The 22,333-nt window shown below is 44.9% G+C and overlaps 1 protein-coding gene across 4 annotated transcripts in view; it reads left to right on the forward strand.

Annotated features, from left to right (window-relative positions):
* Positions 1 to 2,560: 2,560 nt before the first annotated feature.
* The window catches only part of GIMAP8 (GTPase, IMAP family member 8), a 33,177-nt gene continuing 13,404 nt past the window's right edge, over positions 2,561 to 22,333 (forward strand). The window contains exons 1-2 of one of the 4 annotated variants that reach the window (XM_077997711.1): positions 4,028 to 4,144; positions 10,100 to 10,194. Coding sequence is in view for 1 of the 4 variants with exons in the window: in XM_077997709.1 (XP_077853835.1) it covers positions 3,261 to 3,463 (203 nt within the window). In the remaining 3 variants the exon portion in view is untranslated. Of the gene's footprint in view, positions 3,158 to 3,225; positions 4,145 to 10,099; positions 10,195 to 22,333 lie in introns of those variants that run through there. The other 3 variants (XM_001098321.5, XM_077997709.1, XM_015135271.3) reach the window with 3 other exon arrangements.

The raw sequence follows: 22,333 nt of genomic DNA on the forward strand, positions 1-22,333 counted from the left end.
AGCTAATTTTTTGTATTTTTAGTTTAACCAGGTTGGTCAGGGTGGTCTCGAATTCCTGACCTCAGTCGATCCGCCGACCTTGGCCTCCCAACGTGCTGGGATTACAGGCATGAGCCACCAGGCCCGGCCTTATTGTTTCTATTTTCTAAATTTGTAATAAATCTGTTCCGCTTGCTGCTGTCTCTGTGTTAGTTCTCATTTCCAGCTTTGGCGCTGCAGCAGCCTCCGACTGGTCCTTCCGGGTCCTTCCCTCTCCAGCCTGACTGCTTTTTCCCCGCACCTGCCGGGCTGTCTTAGGGCCCCGATGGCGGTGGCGTTTGCCATTCTCCTTCTGCCTCAGGCGTCCTCTCCGTCATCTGACAGGCAAATGTTTACAGCTCTTCAAGACTTAGGCATTACCTTTCCCGCGCGGCCTTCGCTCCACTGTGCCTTGCAGTCTTCTCCATGGCAGTACCTGCCACAGGAAATGTCGGGTTTACTGATTTGTTTATAAGTTTATTTCCTCAGTTGGTTGTTTTTCCGTTTTGTGGGGTTTACATCGTCTCCTCTTCACTTGCATGGCAGCCTGGACGCATCTCTGTCACAGCATATTACCTCGTTTCGTGACCACAGCGTAGTCTTTTTCCCCATTCTCAGACTGAGTTAGGGCCCCTTGAGTCAGGAATTTGCCTTGCTAATCTTTGTGCCCTCTGTGTCTAATACGGTGCTTGGTCCTGGTGGATTTCTCCTTGCTTGCGTAACATGTGTCTTCCTGGCTTATTCGATTTCCGGAAGTCCAGTCCTTCTCCGCACTGTTTCACCTGCCTGCTGAGTCAGGGCTCTCAGCCCGCTGCGGAGCATTTTGCTGCACTTGTCATTAACCACAAAGCCACTAGAGGGCAGGGAGCCCCCATCCTTCCTCAGATCGGTGCCAAACCAGAACCCGGCAACCTTCCTTCTGCACGGAAATCAATTAAGCTGATTTGTTGAAAGATCATTTTGCAAAATGGTCAACTCAGCAAATAATCGACTTCCTGAATCTTTGAGGAGTTATTTGCAGCTTCAGTTTTACTCAGAGCAATCCCTGGATGCTTAATATTTCATTTAAGAATGAGTGAGCCTTTTCTTCTCTATTTTAGGGAAACAGTTTCTTGCTGAGCCTCTGTTAGTACTGCAGCGGGCATGAACTGCAGTACCTGGCTTAGGGTTTTTGTCTTATCATTTTAATGAGTTGATTTTATGTGCATTGACCTACTGCAAAGGAAGGGTGGGGGTTCTTCCAAAATAGATCCTCTTTTAATGAGGAGGCAGGTGGAGTGGGACATGGGAGGAGGGGCTTTGTCAGTTTTCCCCATCAAGATGTGTCCTGTGTGTCCCCAAACCTCTTCTTGGGCCATCCCAGCATAACCAGGGTTTCCTTCAGGTTCATAACAAGGTAGAGCAGCCCTCAAGGCTGGCGCATGAAGACCAGTCCACGGAGAGGGTGGATCCCTTGGGATGTGATAGGCTGACAGCAGCACCCCAAAGCCTGTGGTTTTGACTACTATAGAGACTTCATATCTGAAGCATGCCCCTCTACTTCAGCTACCCCCACTGCTCCTCCTTCTGTGGGGTCCCTTTGGAAAGCTCAGCACCACCTCAGACATTTGGAAAACTGCAGTGAGCTCCAGTCCCTCGAGGCCCCAGCCTCTGCATTCCGTGAAGACAGCCCGGCGTGCAGAGTGCAGACGGTTCCGCACTCACTTGGACGAACCTCGAGGGCATTCTGCTCAGTCTCAGAAGGGCAGACATTGTGGGACTCCACTCACATGAGTATCTGACGTTGCCAAAAATCATAGAAACAGGCCAGGCGTGGTGGCTCACACCTGTAATCCCAGCACTTTGGAAGGCCGAGGCAGGTGGATCACTTGAGGTTAGGAGTTCAAGACCAGCCTGGCCAACATGGCAAACCCCATTTCTACTAAAAATACAAATATTAGCCATGTGTGGTGGCGGATGCCTAATCCCAGCTACTCGGGAGGCTGAGGCAGGAGAATAGCTTGAACTTGGGAGGTGGAGGTTGTAGTGAGCCGAGATCTCACCATTGCACTCCAGCCTGGGGAACAGAGCAAGACTCTGTCTCAAAAAAAAAAAAAAAAAAAAAAAAAATCATAGAAATGGAAAGTAGAACGGTGGTTACCCGGGCTGGGGTTTGGGGAGGGGAGTTGGGGTGTAATGGGGAGAATCTGGGTGCTGCAGGATGAAAAGTCCTGCAGACCTGGCACACAACAATGTGAATGTACTTTCTACCGTGGTTAAGATGGTACATTTAATGTTACATCATTTTTACCCCAGTAAAGGTTTTTAAAGAAGTCTTCCTCCGTGTTTGACTTCCTTATGAAGTAGAGACCAGGGATTTGGGACACTATGTTCTTTCACAAAAGGGGTTTCATTTTGTGAAATATTTGAAAGCATCGAAGCATGGCATTTCACATGTTTTGCAAGCTGGGGAAAAGCATTCATTCCCTGAGAAGCAGCGCTGGTCTGTCAGGCTCGGAGTTCCCTGGGTTGTGGGTTTTAGGGAAGGCAAGGGAAGCGAGGAAGGACTTGTTAGAGGAAGTCCTAAAGGCCACTTCAGAGCACACAGAGGCCAGGAGCTGGCTTTGCTCGGAGCCTGTAGCGGAGCCCCAATCTCTGTCCTCTCAGGAACAGGAACCGGCTTGACGTCCTTCTCCTGCCCTATCCAAGCCCCTGTTCTTGCAGCCCTTCTGAAGCTCAGCCTGGCACCCGCCCCGGTGCCCCAGCCCCTGGCCAAGTCTCTGCTGTCATTTCTCCTCCCTCCTCTCAGTCTACAGCTGCGGGAGAGGCCAGGCTCCTCAGTTTCTGCTGTGTTGTGACTCCACAAGGCACTCAGCACCCAGGGAAGGCACGTGTGTCCCCAATGCTGGCTCCTCCCTGAGCCCTGATGGCTCTTGACGTGCTGAGCCTGTGGCCTGCACACGGAACTTCCTCTCCAACTGCATGCCTCTGTGATTGTGAAGGCTGTTTCTAGAAATCTCTTCCTTTGCAGAAACACCCGAAACCCTCCTGCCAGGAGGACCAGGCCTGGGAAGAGGGTTGCTCTCCGGTGTTCTCCCCTCACCCTCCTCGCCCTCCTCACATCCTGTGCCCTGGGGGACCAGCAGCTGCTTCCACCCAGGTGAGAGATGGAGGGATGGAGCCAGGTGGATTGCAGAGCCTGGAGACTGGGACGCCATGGGACAGGACTGCAGTGCATGTGTGACGTGTGCACACGTGTGTAGATGTGTGTGCTGGTGCATAGCTGTGGGGGAGGATGGGCTTGGCACCGGGAAGGTCGCCTGTTCAGCCATGGGAGAAGAGGCTGCTTGTGGGGTTGGATCGCAGGGACCCTGGAAAGCTTTCCTCCTGGTCCAAAGCGTGTCTCCCCAGCCTGGTGGGGAGCAGATTCCGCAGGATGGGGACAGAGGCACATTCCCAGACATCGGTGAGAGTGGCTGTCCTGACAGAAGTTGCGTGGGGGAGTGGGCGTGAGCCCTGAAGAGGAGGAGGGCTGAGGCTGGCAGAAGGGAGGAAGAAGCAGGCGGAAGGAGCCTGTCAGAAGTCCCATGAAGCTAGATGGTGCCGCAGAGCAGCCCCCAGGAGGAAGCCAGCGGCGCTCCTAAAGCAGGGGGTGGGGGGATGCTGATTTTTCCATGTCTGCTTTTCTGGTATTTCCTGCCCCTTGCACAGTTAGGATTCTGTGAACTGGGCATTGGAGGGGTCAATACCTTACCAAAAACAGTATTTCTCATTTCATCTACATTTCAGCCAACCTGGCCCTCAGCAGTTAACCCCTTCCCTTCCTCTTGATGGTTGCCCTGCTGGGCTGGGCCTAAGGTCTCCCCCACGCTGGGCTCTGGAGCCATCTCTGACCACCCTGCTCTATAAGTGGGAACTGTGACTAGATGTGGGATGAATCCTCGCATGGCTGGACGCTGTGCTCAGATGCCTGAGTCCACATTTGCCTTGGGCTGTTTCCTGAGAAGGAGGCGGAGGCTGCCTTTACAGTCTTCAGTGAATTACAGGAAGAACGCTCTCTTTTTCTCTCAGTTGCTCTGCTGGGGCCTCCAGAGTGGCCTGGGAGATTGAGCAGAGGGAAACGTGGGCTGGCAGAGCGTGAGGGAGGGTGAGTTTGGGTTCCTTTTTGTCCTTAAGTGCACTTTCTACATGCTGGGCTGAAGGGCTACCAGCTGGGAAGCTGTATGTGTGGTAGGAGTGTGCATGTGTGCGTGCATGTGTGTGTGCGTGTGTGTGCAGGTCTTGACATCATGTGGAGCTGCAGGCAGGAGTCCAGCAAAGATTCATCGGTTTGGTCATACTCTGCTGGGGAACCATGCAAGGCTGTGCCGCCTAATTGGGAAAGAAATTTCTTTCTTCTTCAGGCCTGTGGGAGGCCTCTGCTTCCTTCAGCTTGCTGTTTACTCACTAGTGTCTTTTTTTCTTACATTAATTTGCAGAGACATCTCACTTCACTTGCATATATATATATATACACACACACACAATTTAAGTCACTTCCCTTTTACTATTCAAAGTGACATCTCTTTTGTCTGCTTCTCAGTTCTTTTTTTTTTTTTTTGCTTTGAGACGGAGTCTCGCTCTGTCGCCCAGGGTGGAGTGCAGTGGTGTGATCTCAGCTCACTGCAACCTCTGCCTTCCAGATTTCAAGCAATTCTCCTGCTTCAGCCTCCCAAGTAGCTGGAACTACAGGCACCCACCACCATGCCCGGCTAATTTTTGTACTTTTAATAAATATGGGGTTTCATCATGTTGACTAGGCTGGTCTCAAATTCCTGATCTCAAGGGATCTGCCCGCCTTGGCCTCCGAAAGTGTTGGGATTACAGGAGTGAGCCACTGTGCTCGGCCTTCCTCTCAGTTCTAAAAACCGTTTTTCTTCTTTTCTTCATATTTCTGTCTCTCCTGTGATCGACCATTCATTTAACACCACGTATTGAGCATATACTACATGCCAGGCACAATGTTAGGGCCTGGGGACACAGAACAAAACAGGCATGTTTGGAGTTTTGGCATATGCCATTATGGAGCTTTGTACCAGGGGTAGTACAGAGAAAATTTAGAAATTTAAAAATAAAATTAATAAATAATTATAAAATAATAAATAATATCAGATAGAATCAATGTTATTTAGAAAATTGAGGACAGACAGGAGATAGAGATAGGGCATTAGCGTGAAAGCTTCTCTCCATAGGGTGTATCTGGGTGAAAGATGATCTTAGAAGACCCTGGTGCTGATTAGGTTTGAACCCACCAGAAGTATTTTTCCCCTGGTGGATGGTTCTGCGGTTCTGAGGTGTTTGAGGCTGTGGTGGGCTCTGCCTTGTGCCGTGCAGCCATCCAGATGATTCCAGAGAGAGGCCTCTGTCAAGGCCCTCATGGGCTTCGCCTCGCCCTTTTTGAAAGTGAGCTGTGCCACTGCCTTTACTACCTCCCTGGGTCATTCCCTGCAGTGCGGCCTCTTCCCTGAGTGCCACAGACCCCATTTTTTGAAAAGGTATGAACCACCAAATCACTGCACAGAAAAAGGGCTAAAGGACTTTCCCACTCTTCACTGTCTTTGGCGTATCTGCTGCATTTTGCTTGTTTTTCAAGTCAATAACCATCAACCCAGAAACAAGTATTTATCAGATACTTTCTCTATGTTGTAGATATGGTGGTGAGAAAAACAGAGCAAGTCCTTATTCTCACGGAACTCACCTCTAGTGGTGGGAGACTAAAAAGCATTAAGCAAGTAAATGCAGATGTGAAGGGTGGCAGTAGTGGGTGCTGGGTACGGGGCGGGGGTGCAGCTGCGGCACAGAGGAGTCATGACTCTTATGGTGGCAGTAGTGGGTGCTGGGTATGGGGAGGGTACCAGTGGGGCACCGAGGGGTGGACGGCTCTTAGGGTGGCAGTGGTGGGTGATGGGTATGGGGCGGGGGTGTCAGTGGGGCACAGAGGCACGGACAGCTCTTAGGGTGGCAGTGGTGGGTGCTGGGTATGTGGAGGGGGTACCAGTGGGGCACAGAGAGGTGGACAGCTCTTGGGGTGGCAGTGGTGGGTGCTGGGTATGGGGCGGGGGTGTCAGTGGGGCACAGAGGCACGGACAGCTCTTTAGTAGCGGATGGAGGATGGAGATGGTCTCCTGTACCAAGGGGACAGTGTGGTAGAGACCTAAGGGAAGTGCACGTGTCTGCAAGGGAGAATGCCCCAGTTCAGATGAACAGCAAGCATGTTTGAAGAATAGCGCCGGCTGACATGACTGTGGCAGACAAAGTGAGGGGAAGGGAGTGGGAAATGAGGTCAGAGGGCAGCTGGGCGCAAGACAGGGTCTCGTGACCACTATAAAGGCTTTGTCTTTTACTTTGAATGAGTGAAGAGCCATTGGAGGGTTTTGGAATGAAGCGTGACATCACCTGTCTCTTGTTTTAACAGGAGAGGAGAACTGTGGCTATTCATGGACATTAGACAGCAGGAGAAGGGTGGAAACAGGGGAGCAGTGTTAATATTACTGCAGAAGTCCAAAGAAGAGCTGATGACAAGTTCAATCTGGAAAAGTCAGGAAAGGCTTGACATGGAGCCTCAGAGTCCTTGGACTAAGCGATGGAGAATGGGTAGGAACGTTCCAGGCAGACAGGAGGATGGGGTGCAGGCAAGGGTGTGCTGGACCATCTGAGAAGCTGTAGCTAAGGTGGCAGCGGAGGGATGGGGCCTTGATTCTGGAAGGTACCACAGTAACAGGCTGCACATTCTTTAAGAGCCTACAGGAACACCTACAAAAGTTTTACTGAGCCAAAAAGTAAATCTCAACCAATGACAAATAGTTTATACAGACATTGTTCTCTGGTCACAATGCAGCATTTGAAATAAGTAAAAAGGTGGCCAATGTCTCAATACATTTTGAAATTTAGTAGTCACTTCTTTTACCTTTGGGTCAAAAAGAAATCATAATTGAAATTAGAACATATTTAAAACTGGTCAACAAAAAAGAATGGAGGGAAAGACAACAAAGAATGGAGGGAAAGACAACAAAGAGTAGAGGGAAAGACAACAACAAAGCTAAAATGCAATGCAATGGCATTCAGCATTTCAACAGGACTTAAAGAAACTGACAGCAGATTTTAAAAGTCCTATATCAGATTAAAAAGCTGAGAGGAGCCAAGACAGTTTCGAATAATAGCAAGGTGTTGGGAGTTGCTCAATCAGTTAACTAAGACTTATTTTAAAGTTATACTAAAGTTATACTAATTAAGTAATATTGGCGTTTGGTAATGAAGGCATTCTGGTTCAGGAATACACTAAGAGTCCAGTGGACAAAACAGAGAACCTAGGGATAGAACTGTGGACCTACGGGCACTTGGCATCTGATAGAATCATTGGAGAAAGCATGGACTATTCAGTAAATGCTGCTGGGAAGCTTGGCTCTTCATGTGGGATCATTTAGGAATGCTCAATTTTAACTAAAGGTGGCTTAACCAGAGCTTGTTAAACTTAAATGCTCATGAGAATAACCTAGGTCTTGTTAAATTATAGATTCTGATTCAGTACATCTGGGGCAGGGTCTGATTCTGCAGTTCTAATGAGATACCAGTTCTTGGCGATGTTGCTACTCTGTGAATTGCACTTTGATTAACAAGCTCTTAAATCATTAGAATATTAAGTGCTCATTTAACAAAGGGTTGGTCTCTGGGATGTTCTGGGAGCTCAGTGATAGCAGTAGAAATCCAGGTGCCTTTTATCTTTCTGTTTGGTGGTGCAATGTTGACTTTTTGTTTTAATATTTGTGACCTTATTGCCCCATACTATCTGCCACAATCCCAGATATCACACTTCAATCCCATGCAAGAAGAAGGGGGAGGAGATGACAACAGGAGCTGTCTACTTGAGTCTGTCTCTATCACCAAGGAAATAGTACTAATATTCCCAGAATTTCCAAGCAGACTTTCATGTAACTATCATCTGGTAGAGCTGGGTCACATAGACAACCCTAGTTAAAAGGGAAGCTGGGAGAGAGAGTGTATTAGTTTCCTACTGCTGCTGTAACAAATTGCCACAAACTTAGTGGCTAAAAGCCCACCAATTTATTTTACAGTTCTGGAGGTCAAAAGTCCTGAAATCAAGGTTTTCTGGGCAGGAATGTGGTCCTTCTGCAGGTTCTACGGAATACTCCATTTCCTTGCCTTTTCCACCTTCTAGAAGCCATCTGCATCCCCTTGACTCCTGGTGCCTGCTCCTTCCTCCATCTTTAAAGCTAGCAATGTGGCATCTTTAAGTCCCTCTGTCTCTGTGACCTCTGCCTCTGTCCTCACATCTCCTTCTCACTCTGACTTTCCTGTATCCCTGTTATAAGGACCCTCCTACAGACCACTGAGCCCACCTGGATGATCCAAGATTATCTGTCTCGAAATTCTTAATAACATTGGCAAAGTCCCTTTTTCCATGTAAAGTAACACAGCCACAGATTCTGGGAATTAGCACATGGACACCTTGGTGACCATTCTGTCTACAACAGAGAGTACTCAGATCCCCCTCCCCAACATTTATAGTGGGTGATGTGTAAAAGAGAAGGGGGTTAGTTTGTTTGGCCAATCAACAGTGTCATTTTGTTCAAGATGGAAAAAGGATAAAATTAGTTGCCTACCTCATACTATACACAAAAACAAATTCCAGAGAGATTAAAGTTCTAAATTGAGTAAGAAATATTTAGAAGAAAGTAAAGAATATCTCTTTGATATCATGATAAAAACAGAATTTTTAAAGAAAAAAATGCACAATGCACTGAGACCAGCTCGGTTGTGGAGACCCCAACCCAGTGGTGCGAGAGGAATGAAGACACAGACACAGAAATAGAGTGCAGAGTGGGATCAGGGGGCTGGCGGCCTTCACAGCTGAGAGTCTCAAACAGTGTTTCACCCACCTATTTATTGACAGTAAGCCCGTCGTTTCTGCAGTTTATAGATTAACTAAAAGTATTCTTTACGGAGAACAAAGGGACAGGTTCTGGCTTGTTATCTGCAGCAGGAACATGTCCTTAAGGCACAGATCACTCATGCCATTGTTTGTGGTTTAAGAATGCCTTGATTTTCTGCCCTGGGTGGGCCAGGTGTTCCTTGCCCTCATTCTGGTAAACCAGCAATCTCCAGCATGTGTGTCATAGCCATCATGAGCATGTCACAGTGCTGCAGAGATCTTGTTTATGGCCAGTTTCTCATGGCCTATTTATGGCTAGGCTTGGGGCCTGTTCCCAGCAACAGTGCTTAAATTATGAAACAAAGGGTTGATAAGAGTAGATTAAAATTTAGTGTTTTTGTGTGTATGACAAAAGACATATTTAGAAACCTAAAAATAGGCCACAGACTGTGAAAAGATCTATGAAATGTGTAGAATCAACAAAGGTTTAGTAACCAGAACATATACATCATTTCTACAAATCAATAAATTATACAAATACCCATAGGGACAAATGGGAAAATAATATTAACTAAAAATTCACAGAAGGGCCAGCCCAAACAGCCAACAAGCACATGAAAAAATGTAAAATATAAATTCTGACAGCTGAAAACATTTGTGAAATACTGTTTTACCCCTATCAGATTGGTAAGATCTTGAAGGTCTGATGAGATTAAGGTCTGAAGAGATGCAGACACCCTGAGGCCCAAGTCCCAGCAAGTCCCACAGGCTCTACCTTGCTCATGGGCAGTTCTTTGAGCTGCACTCGGCCACTCTCCACTCCAGCTGCACTGCCTTCCTTGCTCCTTCCCCAACAGGCCCTGGCCTTTGAACTTGCTGCTCCCTCTGCCTGCAACACTCTTTCCTCAGAGAGCCACATGCCTGGTTCCTTCAACTCCTCACCACTTCTGTCTTGCTCAGATGTAAGGCACTGAGCACTTTAGCACCTTTCCCGTGTGTGTTAGCCAGGGTTCTCTAGAGAAACAGAATGAATGGTGTGTGTGTGTGTGTGTGTGTGTGTGTGTAAGATATTTATTTGAGGAATTGGCCTACATGATTGTGGAGACTTGGTGAGACCAAAATCTGATGGGGGAGGCTGGTAGGCTGGAGACTCAGGAAAGAATTGCTGTTTAGGTCCAAAGGCAACCTGCTGTAGAACCAGGAAGAGCCAATGTGGCAGATGAAGTCCAAAGGCCATCTGCTAAATGATTCCTTCTTGCTTGGGGCAGGTAAGCCTTTTATTCTAATCAGGTCTTCAACTGATTGGATGAGGCCCACCCCCACTAGTGAGGGCAATCTGCTTTACCCAGAGTCCACTGATTTTTAATGTAAATCTTATCCCAAAACACCCTCACAGAAACATTCGGAATAATGTTTGACTAACTATCTAGGCTCCATAACCCAGACGAATTGACTCATAAAATTAACCAGCACACGTCCTTACCTTATCCACCTGGAATCCATACACTTCTCCTTAAACTACACTTAATCTCCCAATTAAAGACAATAACAAGGTCATAAATCCATCTAACAGGATACAACTGTCCTGCATACAACTGATATGCACTAATTCCTTCTCCAGAAAAAGAAATAAAGTTCTTTTATCCTTCTCTTTGATATCCTATAACTTAAATACTATGATGTAAAGTTAACCATACTTAAATATTATAATGTAAAATCAATACGTCTTATGTTACATGTTAAAGAGATAAGAGAGGGAAGAAAACAAATATATTTGACACACATACATTCATTACAAAATAAGGAGGAAATACTCACAAGAATTATAATCCTCATTCCTGTAACTGGTCGTGTGGTCATAACTGGTTTTGATAATTACCTCCTTTTCCCACCCATGCTGTTTTCCTTTTACCATCATCAGTGAGCTCAGCTGGTTGTGGTTTTTTATCTGGGGAGGTGGAGGCTGACCCAGACCTTTATTCCTTAAAAATCTGAGTTATTAGTAGCCCTGCCTGGATTGGGTTGTTGTAATTTTCCATTGACTTTAATCATAGGATGTGGCAATACTAAGAGATGCTCTAAGGGATTTCTTGTATTCCATATTCTTTCTTACCTCCATTGTAGAGTAGTAGTCCAGTTTCCCCTTGGTAGTAAGGATCAATCACCCCCCCAATACCAAAACTCCCTTCTTGGCCTGTTGATTTAGAGGAATGAGGAGCCCAAAGTGGCCAGGTGGCATTCTTAACTTCCAGTTCAATGGAGTCATTGTGGTATCTCCAAGTGGAAGCATTTCTTCTTTTGGAACTAAGACCTTTAGGCCAGCATAAAGCCTTGAGGATGGGAAGCAAAAATGTTACTAGTGGGTCACTAGGAGTAATAGCAAGTGGTACCACTCCCGTTTCTACCCCTTGATTCCTGGACCCATGAATCTTGGCTATGGGAGAAATAGCGTCATATATTGGATGCTGATTCAGAGCATGTAGAGCCTCCTGGAGAACCTTGCCCCAGTCCTACAAGGTGGTATTGTCATGTAACTGGTGCTATAACTGAATCTTCAGAAGGCCATTCCACTTTTTTATCAATTCAGCTCCTTCAGGATGGCAGGGAACGTGGTAAGACCAGTGAATTCCATGAACATGGGCTCATTGCCTCACTTTATTTGCTGTGAAGTGAGTTCCTTGGAGTGAGTTCCTGTGAAGTAAGCCTGTATGGAAAACTGTAACAATAGGTAAAGTTTTATGTAAGCCCAAGGATGGTAGTTTTGGCAAAAGCATTGTATGCAGGGAAGGCAAATCCATATTCAGAGTAAGTGTCTATTTTGATAAGAACAAAATACTCCCTCTTTCATGTTTGAAGTGGTCCAATGAAATCAATCTGCCGTAGGTAGCTTGCTGATAACCCTGGGGAATGGTGCCATATCAGGGACTTGGTGTTAGCCTCTGCTGCTAGTAGATTGGGTACTCAGTGGTGGCCATAGCCAGATTGGCCTTAGTGAATGGAAGACCATGTTGCTGGGCCCATGTATAATCTTCACCTCTGCCAGCATGGCCACTTTGTTTATGAGCATATTGGATGATGTCAGGGGTGGCTGGGGGAAGAGGCTGACTGGTATCCACAGAATGGGTCATTTTATCAATTTGATGATTATTTTAATAAAATCTTCCTCTGCTGAAATCACCCTTTGGTAAGCATTCATATGGGACTAAATGTCTTCATGTTTTCTTCATGTTTTTCACTCATTCCAAGAGGTCTATCCACATACTTCTTCCCCAGACTTTCTTGTTACCAATTTTCTAATCATGTTTCTTCAAGGTCCCTGACCATTCAGCCAAACCATTGGCCACAGTCCATGAATTGGTATATAATTGTATCTTGCCATATCTCCTTTCAAACAGAATGAACAACCAGGTACACTGCTTAAAGTTCTGCCCATTGGGAGGATTTTCCTTGACTACTGTCCTTCAGAAATGTCCCAGATTGGTGCTATAGTGATGAAGCTGTCCACTTTGGGTAGTGCCTGCATATTGTGTAGGACTATCTGTAAACTAGCTCTGAATTTTCTCTTCCTCTGTCAATTCATTGTAGGAAACTCCCCTATGAGGTCGTGAGTGCAGATTGGGAGAGATAAGGCAGTATAGCAGGAGTAGGGATCATGGGCAGTTGGGCTACTTTTTCATGTAACTTGTGCCTTTAGGGCCTAGTTAGGTCCAGTCTCATATATACCACTTCCAGCTGATGATGGAGTCCTTCCGTGCACACCCAACTTTACTATATACTTTACTATATACTCATGCCAACTTGGTGGCCCATGGTTAAGTGTTCAGTGTCTACTAAGGCCCAGTGGCAGGCCAAAAGTTGTTTCCCAAAAGGTGACTAGTTATTCATAGACGATAACAGGGCCTTGCTCCAAAATCTTTAGGGTTTATACTGTGAGTTATCTATAAGGGCCTGCCAAAGGCTCCACACAATAACCCATATTGGCTACTGATACCTTAAGCACCATTGGAGCTAATAAATTATATGCTCAAATCATATCAGGATAATGCTGACATAACAGATGGTCTAGCTTGGAGAATTCTCCATGTGTTGATAAGAAGAAAGTGCGTTGGAGGAAATGTTCTGTAAACATCTGTTGAGTCCACATGATCTGCAGTGTAGATTAAGTCCTATGTTTCTTTGTTAATTTCCTATCTAGATTATCTGTCCAATGTTGAAACTGGGGTATTGAAGTCTCTACCTATTATTGTATTGGGGTCTATCTCTCTCTGTAGCCCTAACAATATTTGCTTGACATTTCTGTATTAGGTGCACAAATATAGTCATTATACTGTCTTGCTCAATTGATCTATCATAATATAATCTTCTTTGTGTCTTTATGTTTTTGATTTAAAGTCTGTTTTGTCTGATTTAAGTATAGCTACTCCTGCATGTTTTTGGTTTCTGTTTGGGTGGGATATCTTTTTTTTTAATCCCTTCACTCTCATTCTATGTGTTTTACAGAGGAAGTGAATTTCTTGTAAGCAGCATATAGTTAGGTCTTGTTTTATATTCCATTCAGCCAGTCTATACCTTTAAATTGGTGAATTTAAACCATTTACATTTAAGGTTGTTACTGATAGATGAACTTACTCCTGTCATTTTGTTGTTTTTGGATTGTTTTATATATCCATTGTGTCTCACGTGTCTATGTGAAGACAGTCCATGAACAGGCTTTGTGTGAGCAACAAGGCTGTTTATTTCACCCGGGTAAAGGTGGGCTGAGTCCAAAAAAGGAGTCAGCAAACGATGGTGGGATTATCATTAGTTCTTATAGGTTTTGGGATAGGTGGTGGAGTTAGGAGCAACGTTTTATGGCCAAGGGGTGGATCTCACGATGTACATTCTCAAGGGTGGGGAGAATTACAAAGAACCTTCTTAAGGTGGGGAAAACTATAAAGAAACTTCTTAAGGTTGGGGGAGATTACAAAGTACATTGATCAGTTAGGGTGAGGCAGAAATAAATCACAATGGGGAAATGTCATCAGTTAAGGCTATTTTCACTTCTTTTGTGGATCTTCAGTTACTTCAGGCCATCTGGATGTATACGTGCAGGTCACAGGGGATATGATGGCTTAGCTTGGGCTCAGAGGCCTGACATACCTGCCTTTTTATATTAATAAGAAAAATAACATAAAATGGTATTGAAGTGTTGGGGCAGCAAAAATTTTTTGGAGTGGTATGGAGAGATAATGGGCGACATTTCTCAGGGCTGCTTCGAGCGGGATTAGGGGTGATGTAGGAACCTAGAGTGGGAGAGATTAAGCTGAAGGAAGATTTTGTGGTAAGGGGTGATATTGTGGGGTTGTTAGAAGAATCATTTGTCATATAGAATGATTGGTGATGGCCTGGATATGGTTTTGGATGAATCGAGAAACTAAATGGAAGACACAAGGTCCAAATAAGAGAAGGAGAAAAACAGGTATTAAAGGACTAAGAATTGGGAGGACTCAGGACATCCAATTACAGAGTGCCCAAGGGGATTCAGCATAATTACTTGCTTGTTTAGTGAGTTTTTGGGCTCTATCCTTGTCAGAGTCCTCCTTTCTAAGTATGAGGCTGAGCTTGGTGAAGAGTGTTTTTAAAAGACCATTAGTTCATTCTACCTTTCCTGAAGATTGAGGACGGTAAGGGGTATGAAGATTCCACTGAATACCAAGAGCCTGAAAAACTGCTTGGGTGATTTGACTAATAAAGGCCAGTCTGTTATCAGACTGTATAGAGGTGGGAAGGCCAAACCAAGGAATTATGTCTGACAGAGGGGAAAAAATGACCGTGGGGCCTTCTCAGACCCTGTGGGAAAGGCCTCTACCCATCCAGTGAAAGTGTCTACCTAGACCAAGAGGTATTTTAGTTTCCTGACTTGAAGCATGTGAGTAAAGTCAATTGGCCAGTCCTGGGTGGGGGCAAATCCCCGAGCTTGATGTGTAGGGAAGGGAGAGGGCCTGAACAATCCCTGAGGAGTAGTAGAATAGCAGATGGAACACTGAGAAGTGATTTCCTTGAGGATAGATTTCCATGGTAGAAAGGAAATAAGAGGTTCTAAGAGGCAGGCTTGTAATGTACATGGAAGAGGTTTTGAAATGATGACAGAATAGAATGGGCCTGTGAGGCTGGAAGTAGATTATTTTCCTTGGTCCAAGAACCATTTGCCTTATGTGGGAAGAGATTGATAGGTGGAAGTTTCAGTGGGAGAGTAGGTGGGAGTGACCCATGAGAAGGAGAAAAACTGCCATAAGGGATAAAAGATGGAACATTAGCTGCTTCTTTAGCCACCTTATCAGCACAAGCATTGCCCTGAGTGATGGGATCTAATGCCTTTTGATGGCCCTTGCAGTGAATGACTACAACTTCCTTTAGAAGTAAAGTGGCCTTGAGAAGAGTTTTTATTAAAGAGGCATTAATGATGGAGGACCCTTGTGTAGTGAGGAAACCTCTTTCTGCCCATATAACAGCATGGTGGTGCAGGATATGGAAGGCATATTTAGAGTCAGTATAAATATTGATGCGTAGTCCTTTTGCAAGAGTGAGGGCTTGAGTTAAGGCAATGAGTTTGGCTTGCTGAGAGGTAGTGGGTTGGGGGGCAGAGCAGTAGCCTCAATGATAGGTGTGCAAGATACTATAGCATAGCCTGCCTTTGCTGGTGAATGACAATTAGGCCTGGTGGAACTGCCATCAATAAAACAAGTATGATCAGGGTGAGGAACAGGAAAGGAGGAAATATGGTGAAATTGAGTGAATGCTAGGTGGATTAGAGAGATACAGTCATGGGGGTGGAGGCCAGCCTAAAACAGTAAGGTCAAGTTTTTTAGATAGAAAGGCTACAGGGTGTGGTCCTGACTCTTGTGTAAGAATTTTGACCACACAGCCCTGCACTTTGGCTGTGTGTAATGAAAAAGTTGGGATGAGTTAGGGAGAGTTAGTGTGGGAGCAGCTTTTAGGGCTGTTTTTTAAGGAATGGAAAGGGGAGTGGGGAAAGGATTTCGGATTTATGGGGTCAGTTAGGTTTGCTTTTGTGAGTTTACATAATGGTTTAGTCAGGATGGTAAAACTAGATATCCAAAGGCGGAAGTACCTAACCATGCCTAGGAAGGAAAGGAGTCATTATTTTGTAGAAGTGGTTGGGGTTTGGGAGATTAGCTGGACACGATCAGCAGGGAGAGCACATGTGTTTTCATGAAGAATTATGCTGAGATAGGTAACAGAAGAGGAAGAAATTTGGGCTTGACTGAAGTAATGGGGGCTATCCACAAAGCCTTGCTGCAGTGCAGCCTAGGTAAGTTGCTGAGCCTGATGGGTGTCAGGGTCAGTCCAAGTGAAAGAGAAGAGAGGCTGGGATGAAGGATACAAAGGAATAGTAAAGAAAGTATGTTTGAGATCCAGAACAGAATAATGGGTCGTGGAGGGGTTGTGGAGGGAGGTATTCAGGACAGGAAAGTATATGGGTTTGGCACTTTGGGGTGGATAGGCAAGATAATTTGGTTGATAAGGCACAGATCCTGAACTAACTTGTAAGATTTGTCTGGTTTTTGTACAGGTAAAATGGGGGAAGTGTAAGAGTTTATAGGCTTTAAAAGGCCATGCTGTAACAGGTGAGTCATAACAGGCTTTAATCCTTTTAAAGCCTGCTGTGGGATGGGATATTGGCATTGAGTCAGGTAAGGGTGATTAAGTTTTACTGAGATAGTAATGGGCATATGATCAGTTGCCAGGGAGGGAGTAGAGATGTCCTATGCTTGTGGGTTATGGTGTGGGGATAGGAGAGGAAGATGCGAAGGAGGCTTTGAACTGGGGAAAATGGTGGCAATGAGATGTGGCTGTAGCCTAGGAATAGTCAGGGAAGCAGATAATTTAGTTAAAATGCCTCGACCTAATAAGGGAACTGGGCAGGTGAAGATAACTAAAAAGGAGTGCTTAAAAGAGTATTGTCCAAGTTGGCACCAGAGTTGGGAGTTTTAAGAGGTTTAGAAGCCTGGCCATCAACACCCACAACAGTTACGGAGGCAAGGGAAACAGGCCTTTGAAAAGAGGTAATGTGGAGTGGGTAGCCCCCGTATTGATTAAGAAGGGGATGGACTTACCTTTCACTCTAAGAGTTACCTGAAGCTTGGCATCTGTGATGGTCCAGGGGGCTTCCAAGGTGATCAGGCAGTGTCAGTCTTCAGCTACTAAGCCAAGGAGATTTGGGAAGGAGTCAGCCAAGGAACATTGGGTTTGGGCTCCAGGGGTTTAGGAGCAGTGGCGATGTGAGTTGGACAGTCAGACCTCCAGTGGGGTCCTGCACAGACAAGGGATGGCTTAGGAGGAATCCCAGGCTGTGGGCATTCTGAGGCCCAGTGACCAGGCTTTTGGCATGTGAAGCAAAGTCCATGAGAATGTTTTGAAGGAGCCCCTGGGAGCTGTGGCTTGGATGTTTTGAAGTTTTTGTATGCTAGAGACGTGGTTGTGGGTTGTCTTACAGCGGCGGCAAGTAGCTGTAACTCAGAAATACATTGCTACTTGGCTGCCTCTACTCCATTATTATACACCTTGAAGGCAAGGTTAATTAGGTCCTATTGTGGGGTTTGAGGGCCGGAATCTAAGTTTTGGAGCTTTTTCTAATGTAAGGAGTGGATTGGGTAATAAAATGCATATTGAGAATAAGATGGCCTTCCTCTGGGTTATAGGACAGTAAAGCATCTAAGAGTTGTTGCCAAATGGGCAATGAACTGGGCTGGGTTTTTATATTTGATGAAAAAGAGCCTAAATGCTAACTGATTTGGGAGAGGTTGGATAAAGAAAAAAGGAGCATTAGCTTTGACTATGCCTTTAGCTCCAGCCACCTCTTGAAGAGTAAATTGTTGGGCAGGTGGGGGAGGGCTAGTTGCAGAACGAAACTGTAAGCCAGACTGGGTGTGAGGAGGGGAGGTGATAGAAGGATTATACGGTGGGGGAGCAGAGGCTGAAGAAGAATTGGGACTTGGCTCGGCCTGGCAAGGAGCAGCCTGGGGAGAAGGGGAGAGGTCAGATGAGTCCATAGAAAAGAAGGATTCAAAGGACTCAGAACTGGGGTGGAGACTGAAGGAACAGACAGGAGAGAAAGAAGAAAGATTTGGGATGAGTCACATTGGGAGCAGAGATTAGGGAGGGACCAATGTGTAAAAGAATGCCTGGACGTCAGGCACCTCAGACCATTTGCCCATTTTTTGACAAAAATTATCTAGGTCTTATAGGATGGAGAAATCAAAAGTGCCATTGTTTGGCCATTTAGAACCATTGTCAAGTCTGTATTGGAGTCAAGCAGTGTTGCAGAAGAAAATGAGATGCTTAGATTTTAGGTCAGGCGAGACTTGAAGAGATTTTAAATTCTTGAGAACACAGGCTAAGGGAGAAGAAGAGGGAATGGAGGGTGGAAGGTTGCCCATAGTGAAGGAGGTAAGTTTAAAGAGAAAAGTAGAGACAAGGAGAAGGGGGTGGGGAGCAGCCAAAGCAGGCATCCACGCAATTGACTTGCCACTAAGGGAATGTGGCTGAATGACCAAAGCAGGTGTCCCCTTGGTGATCAGACACCCATGGAGTGTGGGTGAATAATCAGGCAGGCATCCTCGCAGTGATTAAACACCGAGGGAAGACTGTCTTCCTGAGTCCATGACTGGCGCCGGAGTTTTGGGTCCACGGATAAAATGTGTCTCCTTTCTCTCTACTAGAGAGGAAAAAGAACTGGAATTGGAAGGACAGGGAGATTGAAGGGTAGCGAGAGAGGCTGGAGAAGAGAGTGAAAAGACCGCATACCTGATTTGAAATTGGTGAGATGTTCCTTGGGTGGTTGGTCTGAGGACCTGAGGTCGTAGGTGGATCTCTTCACGGAGTGAGGATGAGGACAGAGGACTGGTCTCCTGAAGGAGTCCCTCTGACCCAGGTCTTCATCACCAAATGTCTCATGCGTCCGTGTGAAGAGAGTCCACCAACAGGCTTTGTGTGAGCAACAGGGCTGTTTATTTCACCTGGGTGCAGGCAGACTGAGTCTGAAAAAGGGGTCAGCAAAGGGTGGTGGGATTATCATTAGTTCTTATAGGTTTTGGGATAGGCAGTGGAGTTAGGAGCAATGTTTTGCAGGCAGGGATGGATCTCACAATGTACATTCTCAAGGGTAGGGAGAATTACAAAGAACCTTATTAAGGGTGGGGGAGACTATAAGGAAACTTCTTAAGGGTGAGGGAGATTACAAAGTACATTGATCGGTTATGGTGGAGCAGAAACAAATCACAATGGTGGAATGTCATCAGTTAAGGCTATTTTCACTTCTTTTGTGGATCTTCAGTTACTTCAGGCCATCTGGATGTATATGTGCAGGTCACAGGGGATATGATGGCTTAGCTTGGGCTCAGAGGCCTGACACATTGTTCCTTTATTTTACTCTTATTGTTTATCCTTGAAATTTGGTGGTTTTCTATAGTAATAACATTTGATTCCTTTCTTGTTCTCATTTGTATATCTGCTCTACCAATGAGTTTTACACTTTGTGCATTTTCATGGTGGTAGATACTGTCCTTTCACTTTCAGAAGTAGGACTCCATTAAGCATTTCTTATAGGGTTGGTCCAGTGGTAATAGATTACCTTAGTTTTGGCTTGTATGGGAAAGGCTTTATTTCTCCCTCATTTCTGAAGGATAGTGTTGCTGGGTATAGTATTCTTGGCCAAAAAAATTTTTTCCAGCACTTTGAATATATCATCCCATTCTCTCCCGACCTGCAAGGTTTCTGCTAATAAAACATGGTGTTAGTCTGATGGAGATTCCCTTAAATTTGACTTGACACTTTTCTCTTGCTGTTTTTAGAATTCTCTCTTTGTCTTTGACTTTTGACAATTTGACTACAATATGCTTCAGAGAAGATGTTTTTGGATTGAAACTATTTGAGAATCTTAAGTTTCCTGTATCTGAATGTCTATATCTCTCACAATACTTTGGAAGTTTCCAGCTATTATTTATTACATAGATTTTCTATGACTTTTCCCATCTTGTCTCTTTCTAGAACTCTCAAAATTCAAGTATTTGTTTACTTTATGGTGTCCCATGTGTCATATAGGCTTTCTTTATTCTTAAAAGAGTTTTTTTTTCAGACTGAATTATTTTAAAAGACCTGCCTTAAAGTTCAGAAATTCTTTCTTCTGCTTGATCTAGTCTCTTTTCGAAGCTCTTGGTTATATATTTTGTTCATTGAATTATTCAGGTCCAGGATTTCCATTTGGTTCTTCTCTATTTTTTAAAAATAGTATCTATCTCTTTATTGAATTTCTCATTCAGATCATGAATTTTTTTTTCCTGTTTTTTTTGTATTGTCAATCTGTGTTCTCTTTTATATTGTTGATGTTCCTTAAGATCATTATTTTGAATTCCTCTTCAAGCATTCCAAGATTTTCTTTTTTTTGGGATCTGTTACTAGAGAATTACTGCGTTCCTTTGGAGATATTATGTTCCCTTGCTTTTTAATGTTTCTTGAGTTTTTGCAGTCTGTGCATCTGGTGTAACAGTTGCTTCTTTCAATTTTATGCATTGGCTTTCATAGGGAAAGACTTTTTTCTGTACATGTATCTCTAGTGTTGATTGGGTAGGATGCTTTGGCTTTGATTTTGGGTAGGTGCAGGAGTGTAGTCTTCATATGATTTCTCTGACTGTAATCAATGTCAGTGATGTCTGCAAGTTCCTCAGTGGTTTAGCCTGTGGTTGTTAGTGAAGGCTGTGGTAAGGTTTTCCTGGGGACAGAGATACCAAGTGGGCTCACCCTTGGACCCTGGATGATGCACATGGGCACCAGTATTGGTGGCTATGGGCTATGTGGGTCAGTAGTCAGTCCTCTGGGTGGCATATACAAACACTGATAGTGGCAGGTGGAGGACCCACGTCGGCCAGTATTGGGGCTCTCAGGTGGTGTGTGTTGGCCACAGCAGCAGATTTGGTGGGTCAGTCCTTGGGCCCCTGGATGATGTATGTGGCACTAGCAGTGCCAGTAGCAGTGGTGGGCCAGCCCTTAGAGCCCCAAGTGGCATGCATGGGCCATGGTGGTGACAGTAGTGGGCTGGGCTGACTGGAACCTGGGCCCCTGGGCAGTGTGTATGGGTATCGGTGGCAGCTGTGATAGGCAGGGTAAAGTAAATTATTTTACTACTACTTGTTATTTTCAATATTTGGAGTAATTTCTAGGGTAAACTTTCCTCATACAGAGTTTACATTAGCTTCAGATGGACACATACATATAAGTATGATAAAATGGCAAAAAACCTAAAATGCTCATTTACATGTAATAAAAACACTACAAATTGATATGATTCTTTGCAGATGGCAGATCACTTTCCAATCATCATTTTGTTTATTTTCCAACTTATTTTAAGGAATATGTTATTCTTATTTAATGAAAATATATTTTATGAGAGAAGTTATTGCTAGATGATGCAAATATATGTGTGTATGAGGAAATTATGGGCTGGACGTGGTGGCTCATGTCTGTAATCCCAACACACACTTTGTGAGGCCAAAGCTGGAGGATTGCTTGAGGTCAGGAGTTTGAGACCCATCTGGGCAACATAGGGAGACCCCATCTCTACAAAAGATTTTTAAAAAGTAGTTAGGCATGGTGGTGTGTGCCTGTAGTTCTAGATAATCTGGAGGTTGAGGCAGGAGATGACTTGAACCCAGAAGGTTGAGGATACAGTGAGCTGTGATCCCACCACTACACAACAGCCTGGGCAACAGAGACAGACCTTGTCTCTAAAACAGAAAAAAAAAAGAAAAGACGTTATATGCATATTTTAACAAATGCTACTTATGTATGATGGAGCCATAGATGGAGCCAGATTTTTTTCTTTAAAATTTTCAGAATATACCAAATTCTGTAGAATAAACACCAAACTTCATAATCAGAAAAATACAAAGAATGAAGAGGTTATGGTGCAGAGTGATCAGATAATGAGTATAAGCACATTGTGAACTGGCAGCTAAGGGATCTTTGCTCTCTGCTGGAGCAGTTTTTATGGAGTGGTACCAATCTGTCCCCAGTGACTGACTCCTCCCTGGGCTCCCACAACATTGTCCTCATGTGTGTCACATTCTTCTTATCTGCTTGCTGCATCTCTGAGTTTTATTTGTTGTTGTTCAGTCTTTTCATACAAGTGCAAAAAGGATGCTGGAGCAGGCTTGGTGGGAAGAGGAAGGAACCCATCAAGGGGCAGAGACACTGCCCAAGGGTGTGAAATAACATGAAGAACTTTCTGACTTCACCATGGACCCTGGAGGGGTGGCCATCCAAGAGGGTGCTGTACGAAGGTTTCATAGGGAGAGTCACTCTCTTGTAGATCTGCATAGGTAAACCCTCACAGGGGAGGGCATTATGGCC

The sequence above is a fragment of the Macaca mulatta genome, chromosome 3 (assembly GCF_049350105.2).
Source record: "Macaca mulatta isolate MMU2019108-1 chromosome 3, T2T-MMU8v2.0, whole genome shotgun sequence".
Lineage (NCBI taxonomy): Eukaryota > Metazoa > Chordata > Mammalia > Primates > Cercopithecidae > Macaca > Macaca mulatta.